Source organism: Crocodylus porosus, unplaced genomic scaffold (assembly GCF_001723895.1).
Source record: "Crocodylus porosus isolate Cpor-Errol unplaced genomic scaffold, CroPor_comp1, whole genome shotgun sequence".
NCBI lineage: Eukaryota > Metazoa > Chordata > Crocodylia > Crocodylidae > Crocodylus > Crocodylus porosus.
Window position 1 is genome coordinate 2,218,070 of NW_017728915.1, and position 23,113 is coordinate 2,241,182.

At 45.0% G+C, this 23,113-nt stretch overlaps 1 protein-coding gene across 2 annotated transcripts in view; it reads left to right on the forward strand.

Moving 5' to 3' along the window:
- Positions 1-23,113, forward strand: part of EDC4 (enhancer of mRNA decapping 4) — a 63,894-nt gene that overhangs the window by 5,202 nt on the left and 35,579 nt on the right. For both annotated transcript variants that reach the window (XM_019535524.1, XM_019535526.1), the window contains exons 2-8: positions 2,658-2,814; positions 5,425-5,536; positions 10,058-10,157; positions 12,437-12,626; positions 14,608-14,755; positions 18,569-18,673; positions 22,567-22,676. In XM_019535524.1, the coding sequence (XP_019391069.1) occupies positions 2,658-2,814; positions 5,425-5,536; positions 10,058-10,157; positions 12,437-12,626; positions 14,608-14,755; positions 18,569-18,673; positions 22,567-22,676 (922 nt within the window). The remainder of the gene's footprint in view (positions 1-2,657; positions 2,815-5,424; positions 5,537-10,057; positions 10,158-12,436; positions 12,627-14,607; positions 14,756-18,568; positions 18,674-22,566; positions 22,677-23,113) is intronic.

Below are 23,113 nucleotides of genomic sequence, written 5' to 3' on the forward strand. Positions count from 1 at the left end.
TGGAAGTTGGTTCCAGATCCTAGCCGCCCTGACTGTGAAGTAGCGCCTCCTGATGTCTAGCCTAAATCTACTCTCTGCCAGCTTGTGACCGTTATTCCTGGTCACTCCTGGCAATGCTTGGGGGAGAATTGCCATGGGGGTCCTTAAGCCAACCAGCCCTGGCCCCCATTTGTGCATATTGATTTTTATTTCCCCTTTCCATGAGAGTCACATCTTTGATCTGTAGGCGGCAACAGAAGCACATTCACTGGGGGCTGAGAGAGCAAGAACTTCTCTCTTTCAAGGCATTTCTTACTACAGCAGAAGGTCATGCCTGTGCTGCACAGGATGATCTTCTGGTGGAGCCACCCATTTTCAGATGAATAAAACTAGCCACAATTGCTTCACTTTCATGCTGCTGTTGGGGAAGCACATGGTTCAGGATCAGTGCAATGGAAACTGTCCTTATCCCATAGTAATGAGTTCAGTGGTCATCCCACAGTAATGGGTTTTGCCTTTGGTGACTGGTAGTCTCTTCCTAGTGGATGAATGCAGTTGCTGTCTGTTCATTAGCTTCAGGCTTTGGCCTGCTAGTGATGTGCCTAGGTAGCGTCTTAATTGGGATATCCTAGTTCTCTCCTTGCATGCTAAATAGGCATGTTAACTGATTTAGCTCCTTTTCTTAAAAGGAATCATAAATCTTCTAGAGAATGAGTAATAGCAGTTACTGCTGCTGATAGCAACTTTAACTGCATTCCCTGCTGACTTGAAGCACTTAACTAACCTGTTTTGTACCTGAAAGCTTGTCTGGCTTTTAGAGGATTTGTTCTGTTTTGTTTTTTTGCAGTCAGAGTTATATCTGGGTTTCTTGAACTGGCCAGTAGCATAGGCGCATTAACCTTCCGGTCACAATAGCAGGCATTTCACAAGACCTTGCAAGCAGTTGTTTCTAGGGCAACAAGAAATCAAATTTCAGTTTTCTGGACTGGTGAAAATTTCACAACCATAGTAAAGAAATTGTGCTGAGATATGTGATTTCCTGTTATGTACAGTGCCGCTTGAGTGCAGTGAGTTTTGGTTCTCATTTCTGTTTGACATCCATTGTCTTTGGCATGGAAATGTCTCTGATACCTTTTAGCATCAATCTCCTTTTGAAAGCTGCTAGCAGACATGGTAATTAAATTCCAGCGGGTGAATGGGGTTCAGTGATTTGAAGGGCAAGAATCCCAGGAACAGGATTCCAGAGTAGGGGATAGAATATATATTCATGGTTGAAACACAGATGCCAGTCATGTTATTGAGAAGCTTGCACCTTTGCACGTGCAGTACAATCCTTATGGCTAGCAAACACAAAAAAAAAAAAAAAAAAGGAGAACTCTGGCAGGCCCATTACTCCAGCTGTGGCCTGACCAGGTGGCACTGCATCCAGTTCTGGGCGCTGCACTTCAGGAGGGGTGTGGACAACATGGAGAGGGTCCAGCGGAGGGCCACTCGCATGATCGGGGGCAGCAGGGCAGGCCCTACGAGGAGAGGTTACGGGACCTGAACCTGTTCAGCCTCCACAAGGGGGGGGAATCTAGTGGCCATTTACAAACTAGTCAGAGGAGACCAGCAGGCATTGGGGGAGTCCCCCTTCCCCCAAACACTACCAGGAGTGACTAGAAATAACGGTCACAAGCTGGCAGAGGGTAGATTCAGACTAGACATCAAGAGGCGCTACTTCACTGTCAGGGCGGCTAGGGTCTGGAACCAACTTCCAAGAGAAGTGGTGCTGGCTCCTACCCTGGCGGTCTTTAAGAGGAGGCTGGATGAACACCTTGCCGAGGTCATTTGACCCCAGTACTCTTTCCTGCCATGGCGGGGGTCGGACTTGATGATCTGCTCAGGTCTCTTCCGACCCTACCTACTATGAAACTATGAAACCTTTGCTCTGGTATACCAGGTGTGTATACAGAACTTCAGGCATAGTGTTCCTGCATATGTTTAGTAAATTGGACCAGATGACCCTTGAGATCCTTTCTAACCCAATGATGCTGTGTGCTTACTAGTTAATGTACATGCACACAGCCACAGTAACTGCATTCACGTACAAGTACTAGATCCACAGCAGTGTACTTGCAAGCCAGATTTTCAGAATTTGGTTGTGTAAGTAGGAATCAAACTTGGGCAGCTGATTTTGAATAGGTTTGTTCATATATGCTGTTTCAGACTGTCTGCAGACTTGAAGAATTTGCCACCCCCAGAATTAGCTGCCTCCCTTTTAGAAGGTTTCTTCTTTGGCCATAAGGACTAAAAAGCTCAATGTCTGAAAAGTGTTTTGTTCTGAAGCTGGATGAGTGGCTCAGGCTGCCTAGTCCTGGCCTGCGGGTCAGGTGGTGATGCCACTAATTTGGGTTTTTCAGTTCTTAAATAAGGATTTCCTGTTCGTGTCTGTTCCCTTCTCTTTGTTTCTTTCCTGAGAAGAGTTAGTCCGATGGAGGAAAAGCTATAGCTCCACACCTATCCACAGAGATGCTTGTTACTCTGGGTTCATTGTCTCTTACCTCGCTTGGACAGGTCAATATATTCCCAATAAGGTGGTGAAACCTAAGGAGATCATCCAGGTAAAAGGTATTTTGCACTGTACTGCATCACTTCCAAGGCTGACTCTTGTGCATGCTGTTCATGCTTGTCCTTAGGTTCAGTGAATGAAAATCAGCGACCATCCAATTCATACAATGGGGACCTGAACGGGCTGCTGGTGCCAGACCCCATCACAACTGGAGATGGAGCTTCATTGGCTAAGTCAATGCACCGCAGTGTTCCTCTGGGAACCCTGCAGGAGAAGCAAGTCATGTAAGTTGTTCACCATTAGTCATTTCTAATATGTGGAAATGCCCAAAAGACCAGTCTGATACAGCTCAGTTAGTTTATTGATTAAGCCTATGAAGGCTGTTAGCAATCCTTAGCCTGTGGTACTGCTGCAGAAACTAAAATGGAGCAAGCTCAGCATATTGGTTAATGCATCTCCAGTTTTAATCCCCATATAACTATACAATTCAGCAAACCTCCATTTGCTTTTACCTCAACCGGTAAGAATCCCAAAGTCCCATGCATACGCTTTCTTAAGGCTATATGGCAGTTCTTAAAATTTTTAATATTATAAAAGCCTTAGTCTGTCTGTCCATAACGCTTTATTCATACTCTGATTGGTTGCCTCAGCACGTGGTGGAGCACCGTGGAGATAGCAGAGACTGAGGGGCCAGAGCAGGGGGGGCCAGGCCAGCTTTGCTGGCTTTGCTCCCTGCCGCTCTGTTCCTTGGAGGCAGAGGGGGATGACAGGGAGTGGAGTGCTGCCATGACAGAGGGCACGCATCGGGGTGGGGAGGGAGTGAGGCCAGTGATGCTGGCCTCGCCCCCTCCCCGCCTGCGTCTTGCAGCCAGGGACTGGGGCACTCCCCCTTCCAACAACAGCCTGCAGAGAAAGGCAGGGAGGGAGGGGAGTGGGAAGATGGGGGGGAGTTTGACTGGTGGCTGCACCCCACCGTAGCCACCACTGCTCTGGGCCTTGGCGGCTCTGGCCCTGGCCTGGAGCAGCGGGGGGGAGGTGAGGAGCAGCTCCAGCCCTAAGCAGCGGCGGGGAGGGCAGAGTGGCCCAGGCTCTGGCCCTAGCCTGAAGCGTTGTGGGGGGCGGGGGGGGGACAATGGCCTCAGCCCTGGCCCAAAGTGGCAGGGGGGAAGTAGGGAGCAACCATGACCTGAGGCAGGGTTGAGGGGGGAGGGAGCTGAACACAGTCCTCTGTCCCTGCCGTCCCCACACCCCATCATTCTTGATGAGCATTTTGCTAGTGGAAGCATAAAAGTGCAAGATTCATCATGCTTGTCTGGTACAAAAGAAAAAAACCCGATTATAACAAATATTTTGAAAACAATGTGTTTGAATATTGGAAGATTTCATTTCATGATTTAGTATAGTGCAATAAACAACATCTTTATACATATCTGAGTTAAATAGATACCCAAACATATACCATGCTTAACATAACAGCCTAAAGATAATATAGCTTTAGCTAACAGCATTTTGCAGGGATGCCTGAGAACAAATGGGAAGCTCTGTCAAATCTTGGTTCTGGTGAGACGGATATAATGAGAAGCTGTGAAAATACAGTTTATATTTTATAGCAATTCAGCAAAAATATTTTTCTCTTCCAAAGGCCGGTGCCTACATTTATATTGGATTGTGAGGAATATCTCTGAGGCAGATATGACTATAAAGCGCCCTAGGTCCAATGTGCAGCATCTCTGCTGTTCAAGGGTTAAGGAGCCCTGGTGGAACTGTGTAAGAGAGGGGGAAGCAGCTCTGAAATAAAAAAAAAAAAAAAAAAAGAAAGATATTCTGCAAATTGGGATTTGAAAAAAAATCAGCAGAACTAAGGATGCATATAGCAGCAGGTACTGCAATTGATATGTGTTGGTAGAGCTGTGTATGGAGACTTGTGTACACTGCAATTCACCTATCCCCATACTTCTGTCACTTCAAGTAATGTTTGTGCTGCATGTTATAGAGCAATGTAGAGATGCCTGATTTAGGCTGGTCATAGGAAGCAGTCTAGCTGAGATAGTGTAGAGCTTCACATGTGCTCATTTCTCAAGTGGGAAAATGAACATGCATGGAGCTCTGTGCCGTTATAACTGGACTGCTTTCAGGTCTTTGGTTAGGTCTGATTTCTCTTGCACCATGCTATGGAGTGTAGACATGCCCTATACATTCCGTAGGCAGTTTGTCTTCAGGTAGCACCTAGCAGAAGAACTGATCCCAAGGTAAGTTACTACCCTGCTGAGTGGTATACATAATTAGGTGTGCCTTTGACACTATACAAAGGTTTGGCGGTGACACTGCAGGTAATGTTTTTACTTACTTTCTATTACAAGGCATGAGTGATGGCATAGCAACCCAGGTATTCCTGTATAGGATTAGAGCACTGATCTATTCAGTGCAATCCTCTTTGTCTTTGCGTGACTGCTCTTCTCTGCATTAAGCTAGTCGCATGAAGATGCCTGCAATTTGGCTTCTCTGAAGATCAGTTGTTTAGCATGTTCCTGAGAGGCGCTATTGGGGGAAGTGCTTAACAGCACGTTTCGCTTATTCCAGTGACAGCATATGTTTGGTCTTAGACCAGCTGCATTTTTTGGGTGGTATTTGGACTGTGGCCCAGACCAACTGTGAGGAATCTTACAACTTGAACGCAGAAGGGTGGATAACTTGGGTGTGAGAAACCTATGAGAGATTTTAAGCTGAAGAAACTAGACCTTTCTGCATGGTATACTAATGCTGAATTTGGACATAGAAGAGTAATGCAAGTATCACTGAGTTGCAGTTTAAAACTGTTTTTTATGACACTTGTGCAGTGTCACTCTCTTCACTCAAGAAGGCTGATGTGTGACTAACTCTATTTTTCTTCAAAGCTGCCTTTCTGGAGATGACAGCTCTACCTGCCTCGTGATATCAGCAAAAGATGTGGAGATAGTAGCCAGTAGTGATTCTAGCATCACCAGTAAGGCCAGAGGGAGCAACAAGGTAAAGGGGAAGTGTGCCTCTGTCTGGTCAATGTAAGCCAGTGATTCTTGATTAGGGTGCTGTGAGATGCTGTTAGCCAGGGGTGGACACAATACAGTCCATGGGCCAGATCTGGATCACCAACTGATTGATCTGGCCTGTGGGACAACAGCCACCAACTTAGGGGATCTGGTCCACCCACTGGTGGCTCCAACCACCATGTGGACAAGTGGGCTAGACTATTTCCACTGTACCAGGTGGGTAGGCAAGCCTGTTTCCACCTAGCGCTTCCACCACAGCAGCATCACTTGTGGACCTCGTTGGACACCCCCAATCTCCACCTGCTGGGCCCTTCCACAGCTGTTGCCAGCGCCCACCTGGGGCTGCTTATGTTATGCCAGGCAGGTGGTGGTGTACGCAGTGGACACAGCTGGCAGGTTTCAAGTTAGGAATGGGGATCAGGGCATGGTGTGGGGAGAGACGGAGGGTGACAGAGAGGGGATCAGGGTGTACTACAGCTCTAGGGCAGGGGAGAGTGGGGGAAGGGAAGAGAGATGGCCTGCAAGAGGACGCTAAAACTCATTAAGTGGCCCTCCAGTCAAAATAAGAGCCCACCACTGCTTTTAGGGATGCCATGCAACATTAGTGCTGTTGGGTGTGCAAAGACTTGCACATGATTTACAAGATAAACCAGAGATTTCAAATAGGAATCCATTGTGTCAAAAATATTTGGACATGTAATCTTTTGGGTTTTCTGAAACCAGAGAATTGTTCTGTTGTTTTTCTGTACTCATAAAGTCTCAGCGAAAGATGAGAGCTGGCATTTTGCAAAGGTTTTGCTTGAGTCTAAAAAGTTTGAGAACCACAGGTCTAAGCCCATCACTGTAACACCCGAGTACCTCTTAAGGTTTTAAAAATGAAAATAACTGCTTCCTTCCCAGTTTGTCAAAGGGTAACATCTTCCTTAATTATGGCGGGGGGGGTGTGTTGAGGAACCTATTGAGAGAATGGTGAATCAGAGATGGATTTTGGGCATGTAACTCATTTTTTTGCAGCAGTGAGCTCCATGGTCTAGGACAGTGGTTTTTAACCCCTAGGTGTCCTCAGACTATATCTAAGTGATCTGCAAAAGATGACTATAATCAATTAAAAGTATGTGAATACCCATACTTAAAATTCAAAGGGGTCTGCACCTCTATTCAAAATTTACAAAGGGGCTCATGCCCCCATTCAAAAATTTTTAAGGGTCTGCAAATGGAAAAAAGTTGAAAACCACTGGTCTAGGTGCAGCTTCTGTGAAAATTCCCTTCCCTGCACTTCCTGTTAGTCAGTGGTTTCCTTGCTCCAAAGGGAGGTCATGGCCATGAAGGGAGAAGTGACCTAAGCTGTAGGTCTGACCAGGTCCACTGAGGGCTCTGGTTAGCATGGTTGCGCAGAAGTAGGGCTGGAAAAGACCTTGAGAGGTCATCGAGTCCAGCCCCTTGCCTGAGGCAGGATCGTCCCAATCTAAACCATCATATACAAATCCATTGTCTAGCCACTTAGCAAAATTATGCTATCAACCCTGACACAAAACAACACATAACACCCTAACCTGCTATAGGTAAAGCAGCAGCACAGTGCTGTTAAGTAGCTTCTATGCTGAGCAGGGAACAGAGCACCAGATGTGTTCAACTTGAATCACTCTGCAGATGAGTTGTTATATTTTGACCAATTGGAATTTTTCCAGAGCTTGTGGCTACATTCCTAAATAAGAGTTGGAGATTTATTTTTAGTATTAATTGTAGAGGTTCATGGCCATAAAAGTGTGGATCACCATTTTACCCGTTTGGCAGCATGGTCTGCTGGGCAGTCACAGATGGAAAGCATGGTACTTTGCTATCTTGATATTCATAGTACTTTTCAGTTCCTTTCTCTGCATCTACCACAGAGATAACCTTTAGTACGTTAGGCCAGGCCTCTGTCTCAACTGCTCCCAGATTCCCTACTGGCAGTATTTAAATGTAGGTCAGTTGCCTCATGCCATAGACCGAATAGGCACTTTTATCTCAAATACCCTTTCCATGGACTGTTGCTGGAGTCCTAGACTTCCCTTCAGTCTCTTTGCTAGCATTGTCCCATGGTAGATGAGCCAGTAGTATTATTCAGCAGTACCTGATAGTACCTTTTTTACCTGAATCTAAGATTACATTGAATTTAAGAGGACCCCCCCAATATTTAGATTCAGTACATGGACAATTATAAATATAAGAACATCAGAAGTTCCACACTGAGTCAGACCAATGGTCCATCTAGCCCAGTATTTTTTCTCCATTCATGAGTGGCAGAAGTGGATGCTGGAGGAGAGCACTGAATCAGATATCTCTAGAATGATGCATCTCCTTTTCAAAACCTTCCCTGGTGTCTACCATGTATTGGGTTAGAGATGCCAGAGAAAACACCACCAACCATTCTGTTCAATACCCATTAATACCCACCACCACCTGTGGCAGTTAATTCCACAAGTTAACTGCACATTGCTTTACGTATTTTCCATTATTAGTATTAAACATGTCACCTACTAATTTCAGCAGGTATCCCCCCTACTTCTAGTATTCTGGGACTTGGAGTCTAATTAATAGACATTCATCTTAAATTCATTCCCCCCCCCTGGTGCACGCTACTTCTGTGGAAAGTAGTGGTGGGGGAGGGGGCAAGGAGTAGACCCTTGCCCCTGCCTCTTGTCTCCCCCAACATGCCTGTGTCTGCCACCCTATCATGTGTCCTCTCTGCCCCTTTGTGCTTGTGCCTGGCTGCCACTTCTTCCTTGTGTGCCACCCTTCCTTACCTCCTGCTGCAGCTCTGTTCTCTGGGCAGCAGATGTATGACCCTGACCCAAACCCCAGCCCAGCGGGGCCAGGGAGAAGTGGAGGTAGCTCCCAGCTAGGCAAGGTTGGGGCTGGAGGACTGGAGCCACAGCCGAAAGTAAGATGGGGGAGGGGAGCAAGGGGTGAGAAGGGCAGACATAGGCATGGAGGGGGGGCAAGGAATAGGGAGGCAGGGTGCAGGGTCCCCCACCCCTGCCATATAGTCTCCCTTGTGCTCCCCACAACTGCATACCCCCTCACCTCCCAAGTGAGCCATTCTGGCTTGGGGCAACTGGCAACTAGTGGTGCACTGATAGAGATTTTTGTGGCCGATGCGGATAACTAATTTTGCAACTGATAGCAATCTGATTTCCAATAGCCATGCTTTTCATGGCATCATGGAGAGCTGCGTCCAGCTGGTAAGTCTGGTTTGCTGGAAGGGGGAGGGAAGGAGCTGCACAGGGGCAGATCAAGGCCTCTGCGGTGAGGGAGGGTGTGGGGTTGGGGCAAGCTCTGCCCAGCTGCAGCAGGGTGGCCATGGCACAGAGTCACCATGGTTCATCAGGGGGATGTGGGGAGGGGAGGGTGGCTCTCGCTGCTGTGTGCCGCTTGGCCAGGCGCCATTATTCTGGCAGCTTGTCTGGCGCTCGCCTGCTCATCCGGCAGCTCCCGCTGCTGCTTGTGCCACTCATCCAAGAGGACAGGGTGGGGGGTGCCCCCAGATCTGTGTGGGGCTGGCTGGGGCCAGGGCTGCACCAAGCTCTTTCTGGCAGGGCAAGGCAGGGCTGTGCTGGGGAGGGGGTGCTGCCGCCATAAATTTGCTGTAGTCCCTTCCCAGTGCAGCCCTGCCCCACCAGGATGAGCTTGGCATAGCCCCGGGCCCATCCTACCCCCCATAAATCCCCACTCCCCTCCAAGATGAGCGGCGGGAGCTGCCAGATGAGCCACTGGACCAGCGGCTCCTGGCTGAGTGGCGCACAGCAGCGGGAGCTGCCCCATGCCACCTGGATGAGCTGTAGCTCCATGCCGTGCCTGCCCTGCCCTCTGGGCAGCTCTTGCCCACCCCCTGCCCCAGTCCAGCCCCACTCCTCCCTTACCACAGGGTTCTTGATCTGTCCCCCCAGTACCTTTCTTCCCCACTCCCCTTCCACCTCATCAGACTTACCAGCTGGAGGCAGCTCTCCAAGCTGCAGGGCTGTGCTCCTCGCCGCCTGTCAGCACTGTGGCTGCTTGCATGCACGGGCCATTTATTGGCCTAGTTATTGGCCTGATGTGGTCGATTTCTGATATAGTAAATTTTCTTTATATTGATGCTGATCCAATATTGGACTGATGTATCGGTGCACCTCTACTGGCAACTTGGCTGTTGCTTCAGCCCCAAGCCTGGGGCCAAAGCCAGAGTTGCTGCCTGCCCCAGTCTGGTACTCATATATAAGATGAGGTCTTCCCTGTCCCCCATGCTGTATTTGAGTAAATATGATAACTCTTGTTTGCAATGCATAGCCTCAGGAGCATGGCTGCTTTGGGCTCTCTAAAAGTCTCTGTTTAGGCTACACTCTTCTGGATTCAGTCTGAAATTTCCTTATGAAATGGCCATTTGGTTTCTGCAGTGCTGCCTCTTTCCCACTGAAGGGTGTTTGTTCATCCCTTCTTTTTTCATTCTTCTCCAGGTTATGTGTTTCTTTCTTCCACACAGGTAAAAATCCAACCAGTTGCCAGATATGATTGGGAGCAGAAATACTACTATGGAAACCTGATAGCAGTCTCAAACTCTTACCTGGCATATGCCATCCGAGGTGAGGCATCCTTCTGTTGTTTTGTAGGTTCTGTCTGTGCTGGGTTCCTCTTGTGTTTGAGTTGTTATTAGGGCGAATACTTTCAACTTTCTTTGGAACATTCCATGTCTCATGCTCATGTTAGGGATGCTTAAGTTAGGTAGACTTGGAAGTAGGTGTGGGTGTTGGTGTTAAAAGAAGGGGTTGGTAGGTTGGAGTGGAAGAGAATACAACTATTGAATACAACTATTGAAGAGAAAGCATGTAACTCCAGTGGGAAAGGTTGAATATAGTGGGAGGAGCAATGGTGAAGAGCAGGCCTTTGAGAGAGAGAGAGAGAGAGAGAGAGAGAATAGCAGAACCAGGGAACGAAGGAGATAATGGAATGGGGCTTGCAGAATACCTCACTGAATCCACAGGATTCAGTCAGATTTGGGAATAAACATTTTAGAGGCTGGGCATTGAGAAGCTACCATGAAGAGAAATATGGCATGTTTGCAGCTGGGGGTGCCCTGTCCTTGGAGTCACTCTCGCCAGACTCTGCTACCCCCTGTTTGCTCTGCAAGTGGGGTTGTTTGAAATGATGCTTTGATAAGGCAGTCAGGGACCACTTCGTGTTGGAGCTGGGATTCCATAGGGACCTGGTTCCATCCTATTGAGAGTTCATCTCTCCTCTAGAGTTAATGTTTCTATTGAAAACAAACCTCGTCTCCATGGATAAGCACAAAAATAGGCCCTGAGTAACGAGAGTGCAAAACTATTTAAGACTGATTTATTTGCATATGTTAAGAGCAGCTGTGGGGTTAAGAGAAGCTTCAGAAGAGATGAAGCAAGTACAGAGCAGAATGCTCCCTTTGGAGCAAGAAGCTGATGCACCTTGTTAATAAAGCTCAAGTTTTCCAGCCTGAATGCAATCAGTTTTTGGACACACTTGATCAACTACAGAGGCCCTTCTTCCTCTTGCCTCACCAGAGGTCTCTGAGGTTCCCTTCATGCTGTCCCTCTCTAACACCTAGCACTCTCCCTCTACAGCAGTGGTTTCCTGTACGGTGCTTGTTGGTGCCATGGTGCAGCACACCCCCCCCCACCCCACCCCCAGTTTATTCAGGTGCTTGTGTGCATTTTTACGATCGGTAAAAATCATTATTCCAACAAATATTTTTGTAAGAAAAAGGAATCTGCATTTTGAAGTTGCAGATCTAATGCAATTTTAGGTAATGGATGAGATGATCAGATTGATCTAAATTCTATACTTTAATATTCATATGGTGCCCGCTGCTTTTTCTTTTAAATTCGAATGTGCTCTTGGGCACATAAATGTTGGGAACTCCTGCTCTAGAGAATATAGTTGTCAGGAATCTGTTGCTTCCCATCTATTTTTGTTAGGTGTGGTTGCTCTGTTGTAGGTATTTCTGAGATGCCTAAAGTCTTTGTTTTGAGATGTGGATGTAATAGAATTTGTGGCCCCAGAAACGGAGGCCATTGCTATGTTTGGCCTGCCCTTTCCCACCAAGGTGAGTGTGGAGAGCTGGAAGTAGAATGTAAGGCACATCTGTTAGAGAGGCCTAGTGGTTTGGATGGTGGAAGTGGGAAATTTCCTGGGTTCAAGTGTGTATCTTGCATTTGATTTCCTTTTTCATTGGCCCCACTTAGCTATATGAATGCATGTAATTTTTTACTTTCATCCAGTAGAGGATGTAACTCTGTAAGCTTCTGCGAAGCTTTATCCCAGATTTCTGAAAAACTGAGTTGAAACTTAAAATTACTTAATGCTACTGGAATTTGCTGAATTGTTGGAAGCCTCTTCTCCTAATTGCCAGCTTAGGGTGAATATTTAAGGTTCTGCATAAACCCTTGAAGTTGGTTATGGACACTTCTGTTGGTACAGTTCTGCCCATTAATACAAATCCTAACGTCACTGCCTTCCAAATAAGCTAAAGCAAACTTTCTGCATCAGAGCAAAGTCACCTTGGTGTGGGAGGGAGCATAACATTCAGCTGGCTACTTGAGAGATCATAGGAGATGCAGGAAACTGAGCAAAGTATTTACAGGGCAGGCAAATCCATCTCATTGCCATAATGGCTCTTTTTTTCCCTCCACCAAAGGTGACTGTTTTAGTGTGATGTGGTATGAAGTACTGTACTGTACCACGCTGTATGCTGACAGGGACTGTCAGCATGCTATCCAGAATGGCTGCTGGCAGGGATGAGTGTTGAAAACTGTTGGAATCAAAGAAGAGCCTATGGAAGAACTTCCTGATGGCAGGCAGTGACTTTTCTCTTTTGTATTCTTTTCTGTAGGTGCCACTAATGGCTCCGCCATGGTGCGTGTGCTGAGTGTCAGCACAGCTGAGCGAACCTTGCTGAAAGGATTCACGGGTGGTGTGGCAGACTTGGCTTTCGCCCATCTCAACTCCAACCAGCTAGCCTGCCTGGATGAGGCTGGCAACCTCTTTGTCTGGCGCCTAGCCATGGTTAATGGGAAAATCCAGTATCTGATCAAGCCAGCTCTGTGGCAGTGTTTGTGCAGTGATGACACATTAATGTAGTAGCAAATCAGGCTGGGCTTCAGGGGCTTAACAAGCAAGCACTTAGCAAACAAGAGCCTGGATAGTTTTACTCCTTCCATTAAAGGTTATGCTACTGTGGTGGCTGACATGAATGTGAATCAGTTGAGCAGAGATCATGGGTAATAGAGTTGATTCAAACCTCATAGATTTCATAGACATTAGGGCTGGAAAGGATCTTGTGAGATCACTGGGTTCTACCCCCTGCCCATATGGCAGGAAGTCAGCTGGGGTCAGATCACGCCAGCAAGATAAGCATCCAAGTGCTTCTTAAGGGTATCCAGAGTAGATGCTTGCACCACTTCTGCAGCAGGTCTATTCCAGACTGGAGACTTGGATGGTAAAGAACTTTTTCCTCATGTCCAGTCTAAAATAGTCTTCCAGCAGTTTGTAACCATTAGATCTTGTCTTCCCTTGGGGTACCCTGATGAACAGACGTTCTCCCAGTTCCTGATGCCCACCCCTTATATACTTCTAGACCGCCACCAAGTCCACCTGAGCCTTCGTTTCTCCAGGCTGAAGAGTCCCATGCCTCTCCTCATAAGGCCTGTTCTTTTGACCTCTAATTATGTGAGTGGCTCTCCTCTGGACTTTCTCAAGCTTCTCAATGTCCTGTCTAAAGTGTGGAGCTGAGAAGTGGATGCAGTACTCCAGCTGCAGCCTCACCAAAGCCAAGTAAAGAGGGAGGATGACTTGGTCTACTTGAGATCCATCGGTAGACGCAAGCCGCAGTTTTATTTGCTTTGCTGGCTTCAGTATTGCATTGGTGCCTCATGTTCATCTTGTGGCTAGTCATGACCCCCACATCTCTTTTGGTCGTGGTGCTAGTGAGTGTAGCGCTGCTGAGCCTAAAAGTATGATGTGTGCTTTTTCTCCCATTGTGGAGCACCTTGCATTTCTGTGTTTGAATGTCATCAGGTTTTCATCTGCCCACCTTGCTAGCCTGTCCAGGTTGGCCTGAATTGCTAGCCTATCCTTTATATGCAGTAACTTAGAATAGCGGTCTCCAGTCAATGTTTAGAGAAGGTGTCTCCATAAAGCCTTGGCCCTTTACAATCTCACTAGTGTCTATGATGAGCATCTGCAGAGAACCAGAATTTTAAATGATCCAACTCCACCCTGTGGTTATTGCTGCAGGCAAAAATGGTCTTTCTAGTTTTATTCTCCCATTGACTGAATTAAAAAATGACCCTTTAGACTAGCCAGTCTCATGCAGGCATTCCCCCTAATGCCCTCCACTCTCCTGTTTTGAAACAGAACACTCGTGATCTCTTGGAGGTACTTGCTCATGTTCCACTGATGGAGGCAAGATTACCTTTTAGAGTGTTGTCTCTAGCCCTACTGGGCTTCCTGGGGCACTTCTCAGCCTGGTGCAGTGCACTGCCTCGTAGGTCATGGCAATGATCCTTTAAATGTCTGAGTTAAGCCATTTTACTATAATGAAGCAGGGCAGGACAGAACCCTTGCACCCCAGTGTGTCACTTGGCTGGGATGTCCTTCCTGCATCTCTTACCATTGCCTCTTTTTCCCAGTGCTAGCTGAAATAACACAGCCCAAAGCTAATTCAGTTTCCAGCCTAAACAGCTGAGAATTTCACTCCACTTGTGTGCGTATAAGTGTAACCTAGGTATATTTCCCTGTTTTACTTTTCTATTCCATTCTTATGCAGACAGTAAGTGAAACATATAGAAGACATCTAGATCCTTGTCAGCTTCTCTTTGCAGCAGAAAAAAGCACTCTCCCTACTTACATCATCAAAGTCCTGTAACTGGTTTTCCTTTGGATCTCAGTGATCCAAAAAGTGCTAATTAACTTCAGACTTCAAAAGAGGACTCAACTTGAGCAGATTATTGGTAAACTATACTAACAGCCCAAACTGTGCAAGTTCCTTAACATTATAATTAGAGAGGAGATCCTGGTGAACATTAAACGACCTGACGGTACCCCGTTGAACAACTTTCGGAGGATCATATGGTGCCCCTTCATTCCAGATGAGAATGAGGAGAGCAGTGAAGAGGGGAGCCAAATACTGGCGCTGCTGCATGAGGACAGGGTAAGGAGGCCTGTGGGTCTTGTTAACATGTTCCTTATTGTTATATCTAGGGGGAGAGAATATAATTGCATGTGAAATGAATGTAGTGGTTATAGCTTACTTGCAATGTGTAGTGTATAGCACACTGCCAATGTGTAGTGGCTTTTTCAGAACAAGTTTGATACTTGTATAGTAGTGAGGATGAAAAAGGGGCATGCTTGTTTCTGACTGTTAGCCAGTGTTGTTAATCCTCACTATTGTGAGCATATAAAATTCATAGGATGGTGTATTTTTTGTAAAATAAAAGCAGCCTTTTTCTCAGTTCAGTCAAATCCTTTTCTGTTGCTTTGATTTCAGTAGGTGTATTCTCTTGCCAACATAACTGACATGGTGCTGTTTATAAAAAAAAATGTCTGGAACAATGATTTTGAGCACTAAAAACACATGCTTTTAGGTGACTAAACATAGATACCCTTCTTCACAGAGGTTAGTCTAATAGGGCAGAAATGACATTGTCCAGACATGTCTGTTTCATGTTGAAGTTCTGAAAAAACTGAAACACTTAACCCAGCTCAACATTGTAGATATGTTGCTTGTGGAGAAGATCATCATGATACATTCTAAATTAATTGTGACCATCCATGATGTCACTGTTGTCACATTGGAGGAAACTTTTGCTCCAAGTGCAGTGACAGTCATAAAGCCAATGTATTAAGAAAAGCATTGAGAATCAAATAGCATATAATGTCATTATGCAGATAACTGGTAATCTCTTTCCTCAGATAACATGTCCAGTTCTTAACACTTTATTTAAAAAATTGCATAGGAGAAACAAAGAGGAACAAAAAAGCTTAGAGGCATGGAAAGACTTCCATGTAAGAGGGGGATGATAATAATAGAACTGTGTAGCCTAGAGAACTGAAGAAGCAATTTGTGAAGTTTCAATGTAATTTATTTTCCATTTTACTTTAACTTTGCCCTGCAAGTATTTGGATTAGTATGATAAATTGATCACATTCTTTTTCTGCAGCATATGGTCTTATTGGGTGCCAGATCAGACAATGAATGAAGTTGAAGTTCTGAGTATTCTGCAAGTGCAGAAGGTGGACTGTGTAGTGAACAAGGCAGGAAGTAGTCTGCAAGAATGGGGGGGATAATCTTGTGGATAAAGCAAAGCACTGAGTCTTAGGAGATGCTTCAAGCTTCTCTTGAGCCTTAGCAAGACACTTAATCCTTCTGTGCTTCTCTGCCATCTGTAAATAGGGATAATACTTTCCTGCTTCACAGGGTGCTGTGAGGATACATTTAATTCATAACGTCTCTTGAGAGGCACTGAAAAACTATGGTCTGAGTCATGGGGTCCCCATTCAGAGAAGTGCATGAATGCTGTGCATTGTGAGGTGATTTAAGTGTTGAACACTGAGCACTTCCCATCCTGTGCACTGAATGAGGCGGGGATCCTATAGAAGGGCAGTGTGATCATAATAGTCTGGATATGCATATGTGTGAGGGGGGAAAAAGTAAGTTTGCATGAGCAACCTCAGTATTGTCTTGTTCTGCTTACTTCATTGCACAGCCTTTGTGTTCCCCTAATGGTGTTTAAAAATCTAGAAAACCATTAAGAAACAGCAGATGTTCAAGCACCTCTATCTGCCAGACAGCAATAGTGTTGTGCATGGCACCATCTTTGCATGATGTGGAAGGGGGTGTCCTTCCACAGAAACCCCACTTGCTATATGGAAGGAAGTCTAGATGGAATGGTTTAGTACACAGAGTTCAAACTTCATAGTGGGCCAAACTCAATGAGAAGGACTGTTCTGAACACCCTGCCAATCTGATATGTAGTCAGTCAGCCACCCCTCTTTCCCACTGGGGCTGGAACAACTTTCATGTGGCAGCTATCACAGTTGCTGATGTGGGAATCATAATAGCAAACCAAGGTATTTGTAATGTATTTTAGCACTCTTAGGCAGTGGGAATGAAGCCAACATTCCTGTTTAAAGTGGGAAAGAAGCAAATGGAAGTTTAGGTTTGGCACTGTGGATTGGCTGAGAACATTGCTTTGTAGACTTCTGTTGTACTAAATTTTGTGCATTTGGCGTACTCCTGCCCCCATGGAACATGAATGCTAGTGGGCAATGGCTAAATGCAGGTCCTTAGTCACTAATTTCAGTGGGACTCTACTAACCAAGGAAGTTCAGTGTTGCATCATCTTTTCTAGGATACTTCTGAATACCAAGTATAACTTTGTTATGTGACTTTTTCCTTGTATGCTCTCAGTTGTAGTTCTGTCATTCTTATTTTAGAGAGAGGAGAATAAAATGCTGACTGTCAGAAGAAGATAACGGGTATGAGAGAGAGAGACTCTCAAAAGCAAAGACCTCAGGGGTGGGTTCTTCTTGTGGAAGGCACCTCATCACTTTCTGCCAGTGTAACACAGCCTCCTATTTTGCTTGTCCACTTCTGTATGTCATTTTATGGATCACCTTCAGGGATCTAGTACCAGAAGTAATAAGCCCAATCAATGAGGTCTGTAGATGACACTGAAGGAGTTGGACAAGAAGATTGGTGAAGAATTAATTTAGAGGGAGAGAGAGAGAGACTAGAAACAGGCAGAAAATGAGATTCTGTGGGGAAACTGCACCTAGTACATAAAGGTAAAAGTCATAATAAAATTAGGAGCAGGACTGAATTCTGAAAAGCAGTGACACCAAATGGGGTCCTATCTGCCAGGAAAATGTAAGTTTGTAAAGTGGTAGGGCTACACAAAACCTCATGTAGTTTTTGCCTCTGTGTGCACAGTATCATTACATTATACTCCTTCAAAATAGCAAACTCAATATAGTGTGGCAGTTGACTGTAAGTGAGGGGTATCAACGTAGTGTAATTTGCAGGGGAGGGGTGGACTTGACTGGTGTGGCTATATGAAGAACCAGTTGGGACTTGGGAACAGTTCTGCAAGTGTGTATATGCACTTTGTTAGCACCACTGTCCACCAGATAGTGCTTAGGGATTGTTAAAGCACAATTAACCCTTAAATGGAATGTGAAATAAATGTAGACAACTCAGTGTCTTAAAATCAAAGTCTAACTTTATTAGTACAACAAGTATTAGCAGTTTCTGTATTCGGAAAGAGAAAAAAATTCAGTGCAATAACCTTACTCAATCCCAGATGTTACTTTGCTCAACAGAAAAGATGGCCGCTCAGTTCCTGGAAGCAAAGGGTACATCATGGGTTGGGACAGTTCAGACAGGTGTTGAAGGCTGGATTTATGACAACAATGATGAACTTTCTTGCTCCCTCCTTTTATGCTTTTCTTCAACTTCACTTCTTTGACTCTTCACTTTTGGATTGGTCTCTCTGCAGTCAGCACGCTGTCCGTCTTTTATCCTGTCAGCATGTTCCATTGTCTAACAGACCCGTTACACTCCCACCTCTTAATTTGGCCTTTTTCCTGTTTTTCTTTGAGCACTGTCCATTAGGTCTCCCTTATCGCTTCCATTAGCATATATCCAATCCTTTTATCCTCCTGATTCAACTGGGTAGTGCCAAGTTCAGTTAACTGGAGCTGGTAACAAGGCCATTGCTATGTTATGTTAAAAGAACTTCTCTCGGTGATTAAAAAAAAAAAAAAAAGATATAATGAGCACCTATGAGCTCTACAAAAACAACTCAAAGCTAGCTAGTAAAAAAAACAAAAAGTGAATAAGGACAAAACTTAAGCAATGATTAAATAAGGCTAAATATAAACACTATTTAGGTACAGGTACAACTCCAAAACATTAAACATAACAAGCTACCCTAACAACTTATCCATCCTCATTCTTTTCTAGGCAGAGGTTTGGGATCTGGACATAATCCGAGCCAATGATAGCTCTTGGCCGGTGGAGGTCACCAACATCAAAGAGGGCTTCATTGTGGTGAAAGGCCATAGCACGGTAAGAGCTCTTCTGCCTTCTGTTCAGATCCTTTTATTCTCTCTCAGAATTGGGTTTCCTTTGGGGAATCACATTTTTCAGAACAGTACTATAGGGCCAGGATCATTATTGCTACACTAGAGTCTCTTGCTAGTCAGTGGGTGCTTGCCAAAGTGCAGTTTCATTCTGTGGTACATTATGACTCCTTAGCATCTTTGACTGAAAGCTTAAGCTGCTGCCATACTTTGAGTAATGGTGTTGCAGGGTGGCCTGCCACCCAGAGTGATTTAATAATGAATGATTCTGGCGTTGCGAAGCTGATGAATCATCTGTCTGGAATTATTAAACACTTAAGTATAAATAACATTCAGATCACTTGAATCTAGCTCAAGCCAGCTAGACTTGGGCTGTAATCCTTTGCTCTGTATCCCTTTCATGTCCAGCGACTGTGAGGTTGGGGAGAGCAAGTAGTATCAGAAGGCAGATCCCTGAAATGCCCTTTCTTAGTTGAGCTTGCTTGTATCTTGGGGCTATGAGTCATGAAACAAATTGGTGACTTCTTAAACCAGTGGTGCTCGCTGTTTTGGCCCTGCAAATTAGGTGGATAGCACAGGACTGATCCACAGTCTGAATTAGGCCCCACATCCCCCCTGAACACTGGGATTGGGCTCTGGATTGGGCCCTGGCCAGCCAGGATCAGGCTCCATCTAGCTGGGATTTGGTCCTGCACCAGCACGTGTCCAATCTAGTGCACAGGGCCATGTCCCACAGGGCTTCCTGCAGGCCAGATGACACCGTACCAAGGGCTGGATCTGGGCTGGGGGTTGAACATCTCTTCTTTAAACTGCTCCAGTGTACTGGGGCCAAGTCATTTGTAAATACTCAGATTTGTCCTGTAGTTTCTTTTTTGCAGGGCTTGGTGGACAATTCTTGTGTGAACCTTCTCATGTTTTGTTAGTCAAGTCCTGATTTCGGAATGCTCTGCAAATTGACTAGCCAAAGATAACCCTTGGGAATTATTGTATTGGCCCGTAAATATTTTGCTTACTATAGCTAATTGAAGGCATATTGCTTGCCAGGCCAATTAGCCCTGTGAAGCCTGATGCTCTGTTTTTGTATGGATGTCTATGACTACTCTAGAAGCATATTACTTATAGGTTAGCCCTCAGAGCCTGTAGCCTGGTGTGTAAAAAGGCATTTGGGTTTTCTAGCTTTTCTTGTTTCAGCAGTAGCCATCTTCTTGATGCTCTTAAACCTACCTTCCACACTGATTGTTCCCCTACCACTGGTTAACTGTTATAATAGGAAGGTTACGGTACAGGTGTGAAGGAGTCTGGTTGAGTTGAACATACTATAGGTGGTATTAAGGGAAATTCTGGCCTCTACAAAGAGTTGAACATGATTTAATGGCACTTTCATTAAATTCTGCCCCAAAAGTCTCAGTTTCCATTGCAGTGTATACAAGTAATCCCCGCTTAATGCTGTTTCGCTTAGCGCTGTTTTGCTGTAACACTCATTTTAAATTGATACCTGATTTCACTTAACACTCAGCGAGTTTCATTATAACACTTGTGGTTGCCATCTTGGGTCATGAAAAACTTTTGGTTTTGTGTAATGCTCAGTTATTCAGGAACCAATTAAGAGCACTAAGGGGGGTGTTGCCTGTAGTTAAATTATTAATACAAACAACTAAGTGTATCTCCCTTGAAGGGGATGCTGTCAATTTCTGCAGGGTTCAGCCTTCAAAATTATATGTCTATAAAATATTTTGGAAGTGTGTGGATGACTTAAGTGATTTAATTCGCTTTGAGCAGCGGTGTCCTACAGGGGTCGGTGCTTGGTCCAGTACTTTTCAACATCTTTATTAACAGTTTGGATGTGGGGGTGAAGAGCTCACTGGCCAAGTTCGTGGGTGACACCAAGTTGTGGGGGAGCACGGTCATGCTTGAAGATAGGCTACTGATACAGGCGCACCTAGACAGGCTAGCAAGTTGGGTGGATTGGAACCTGATAAAATTCAGCTTTGAGAAATGTAAAGTGCTTCACCTGGGGATGAACAACCCCCAACACACCTACAGGTTTGTGGCACCAAACTGACTAGCACCACAAATGAAAGAGACCTGGGGATAATAATAGACCACAGTATGAATATGAGCTGTCAGTGTGATGCTGTAGCCAGTAGGGCAAATAATACTCTGGCATGCATCAATCAATGCATTTCCAGCAAAACCAAGGAAGAGGTGATGCTTCTGCTCTACTCAGCAGCTGGAGTACTGCATCCAGTTCTGGGCACCATGCTTCAACAAGGACTCCAGAGAAGAGCCACCTGTATGATCAGAGTCTTGCACAGCAAGCCATACAAGGAAAGGCTAAGGGATCTAGCACTCTTCAGCCTGAAGAAAAAAAAGCTGAGAGGGGACCTGGTAGCAGCTTACCAGTACAGTAGGGGAGTACATCAAAGGCTCGGTGAGCAGCTGTTCACCACTGGGAATAATGACCACGAACTCCTGGAAGACCAATTTAGGCTCAACATTAGGAAAAACTTCTTCACAGTCAGGATGTCCAGATGGTGAAATAAGCTCCTTCCAGAGGTGGTGCAATCACCTACCCTGGAAATCTTCAAGAGGAGACTAGACAGTCACCTTGCTGGGGTCACCTGACCCCCAGTTACCTTTCCTGTTTGGTGCAAGGGGCTGGACCCGCTGGTCTTCCAAGGTCCCTTCTGGCCTTGCAATCTATGAATCTGTGATTTTTAATGGGAATGGTTCCTAATTGCTTATGGAGCCCCCATTTGTTGTCAGCAACTGACATGTCAGGTTTTGGAAAATTAACAGTCCTAATATTCCTAACGGTTTGTCTAGAGATACAACTACTAGGCATGGATGCAGGAAAGCTGGATTCTAGCCTTTTAGCCTATTACTATATTGAGAGCAGGAATAAGCTATAAGGCACCTTTACACTGGTATGACTATGCCTATGCTAAAGGTTATAGCTGTATAACTATATTGGTTAAAAAAACAAAAAAACTTTCCTTTAACTGAGATGGCTAGACTGATATATAAGAGCAGTGTATGGACCCAGCCAATGGTTTGGGACTCCAGCAGGTGATGTTTTGAACATTAAGGACCTTAGAAGTAAGAAGTGAGTGAAAATAGATGAGTTTCCTGCTCCAAACTGCTTGAAAATAAGTAAATGCACATCACTGTTAAACTCTAGGATTCTTGTTTACATTTCGTCATCAGCAATACATTTTTGATGCTAGCAGTACAAGAAAGGTTTGGTTTGATTTTTTTTTTTTTTTTTTAAATGAGCATGTGACCATTTCTCTTTGAACACGTTCTGTCTGAATTGTGAGGAGTTGACCTTTTTTTGGTTAATTTTCACTGAGTATGCCATGGAACATAGTGCTTTGGGCTGGGTCACAATTAGGCTTGGAAGGAGACAATGTTATGTTTTACTTGCACAGCTCTTTTTTCCCCCTGCATGCATATTTTTGTTCACTTCAAATCTCTGCTTAAGCAGAAAGCACAGAGATCCAGTACTGTTGTGAACATGTCAGTGACTGCAGAAATTAAAACTGAGCAGGTTCAGAAATTAAATTAAATGTGCTTATAAGAGAGTGGGACCTCCCTTTGCTGTCAGCTCATTTACCAGCAATGTCCGTTAGGTTTAACTTGCTCTCTCAAAGACGTGATCATAATGCTATAGTGGAAATTTGCTTTGTAATTTCTTGGGTAAAGAAGTAAATTGTTGATTGCAGACACTGCTGAAACTGACAGGGTTTTTTTTTTCCTTTTTTTGCTGCTACCCTACCATGCTTTCTATGCAAGTCTGCTGCTCCTGAGCTGAAGCAGCACTCTGTTTTCCTGAGGAGCTATGGAGTGACTGGTTTTGATTTCCTGTTTCTTGTTTAGCGTCTAAGTGAGGGAGCGCTGTCTCCAGATGGAACAGTCTTGGCCACAGCAAGTCATGATGGCTATGTCAAATTCTGGCAGATCTACATTGAAGGACAGGATGAGCCAAGGTAACTTAAGAAGCCAGAAACAATGGTTCCCACTACAAAGAAAAAAAGTTTCCTTTCTATGAGAGGCAGCTCTGTAACACTGAACTTCTAATAGATTCTTTTTCAGAATGTAAGGGGCAGGAGATAGAAGGTTAATATTTGACATTGAAGAGCACTGTAAAATTGCTGAGTGTCATTTGTTGTGCCTAAGCTCTTTCAAATCATTTAAATTTATGTTTTTGGCATCAAAAGTCCTGTCTGTAGAAGAGATACTGTACAGGCTGTAGTAGATCGAGCTTCCTTGTAGTGTCCTATAATGAGAGAAATCCATTAGCTCTTAGCTGCTCTGTGAAGAGTTAACAAATGGGCCAATCGTGGTGATAGTTTTTATCAAATATTTATTTGCTCTTATGTTCTCTAAACGCATCTAATTTAGAACCTTTTTGTTTCTGCGAGCT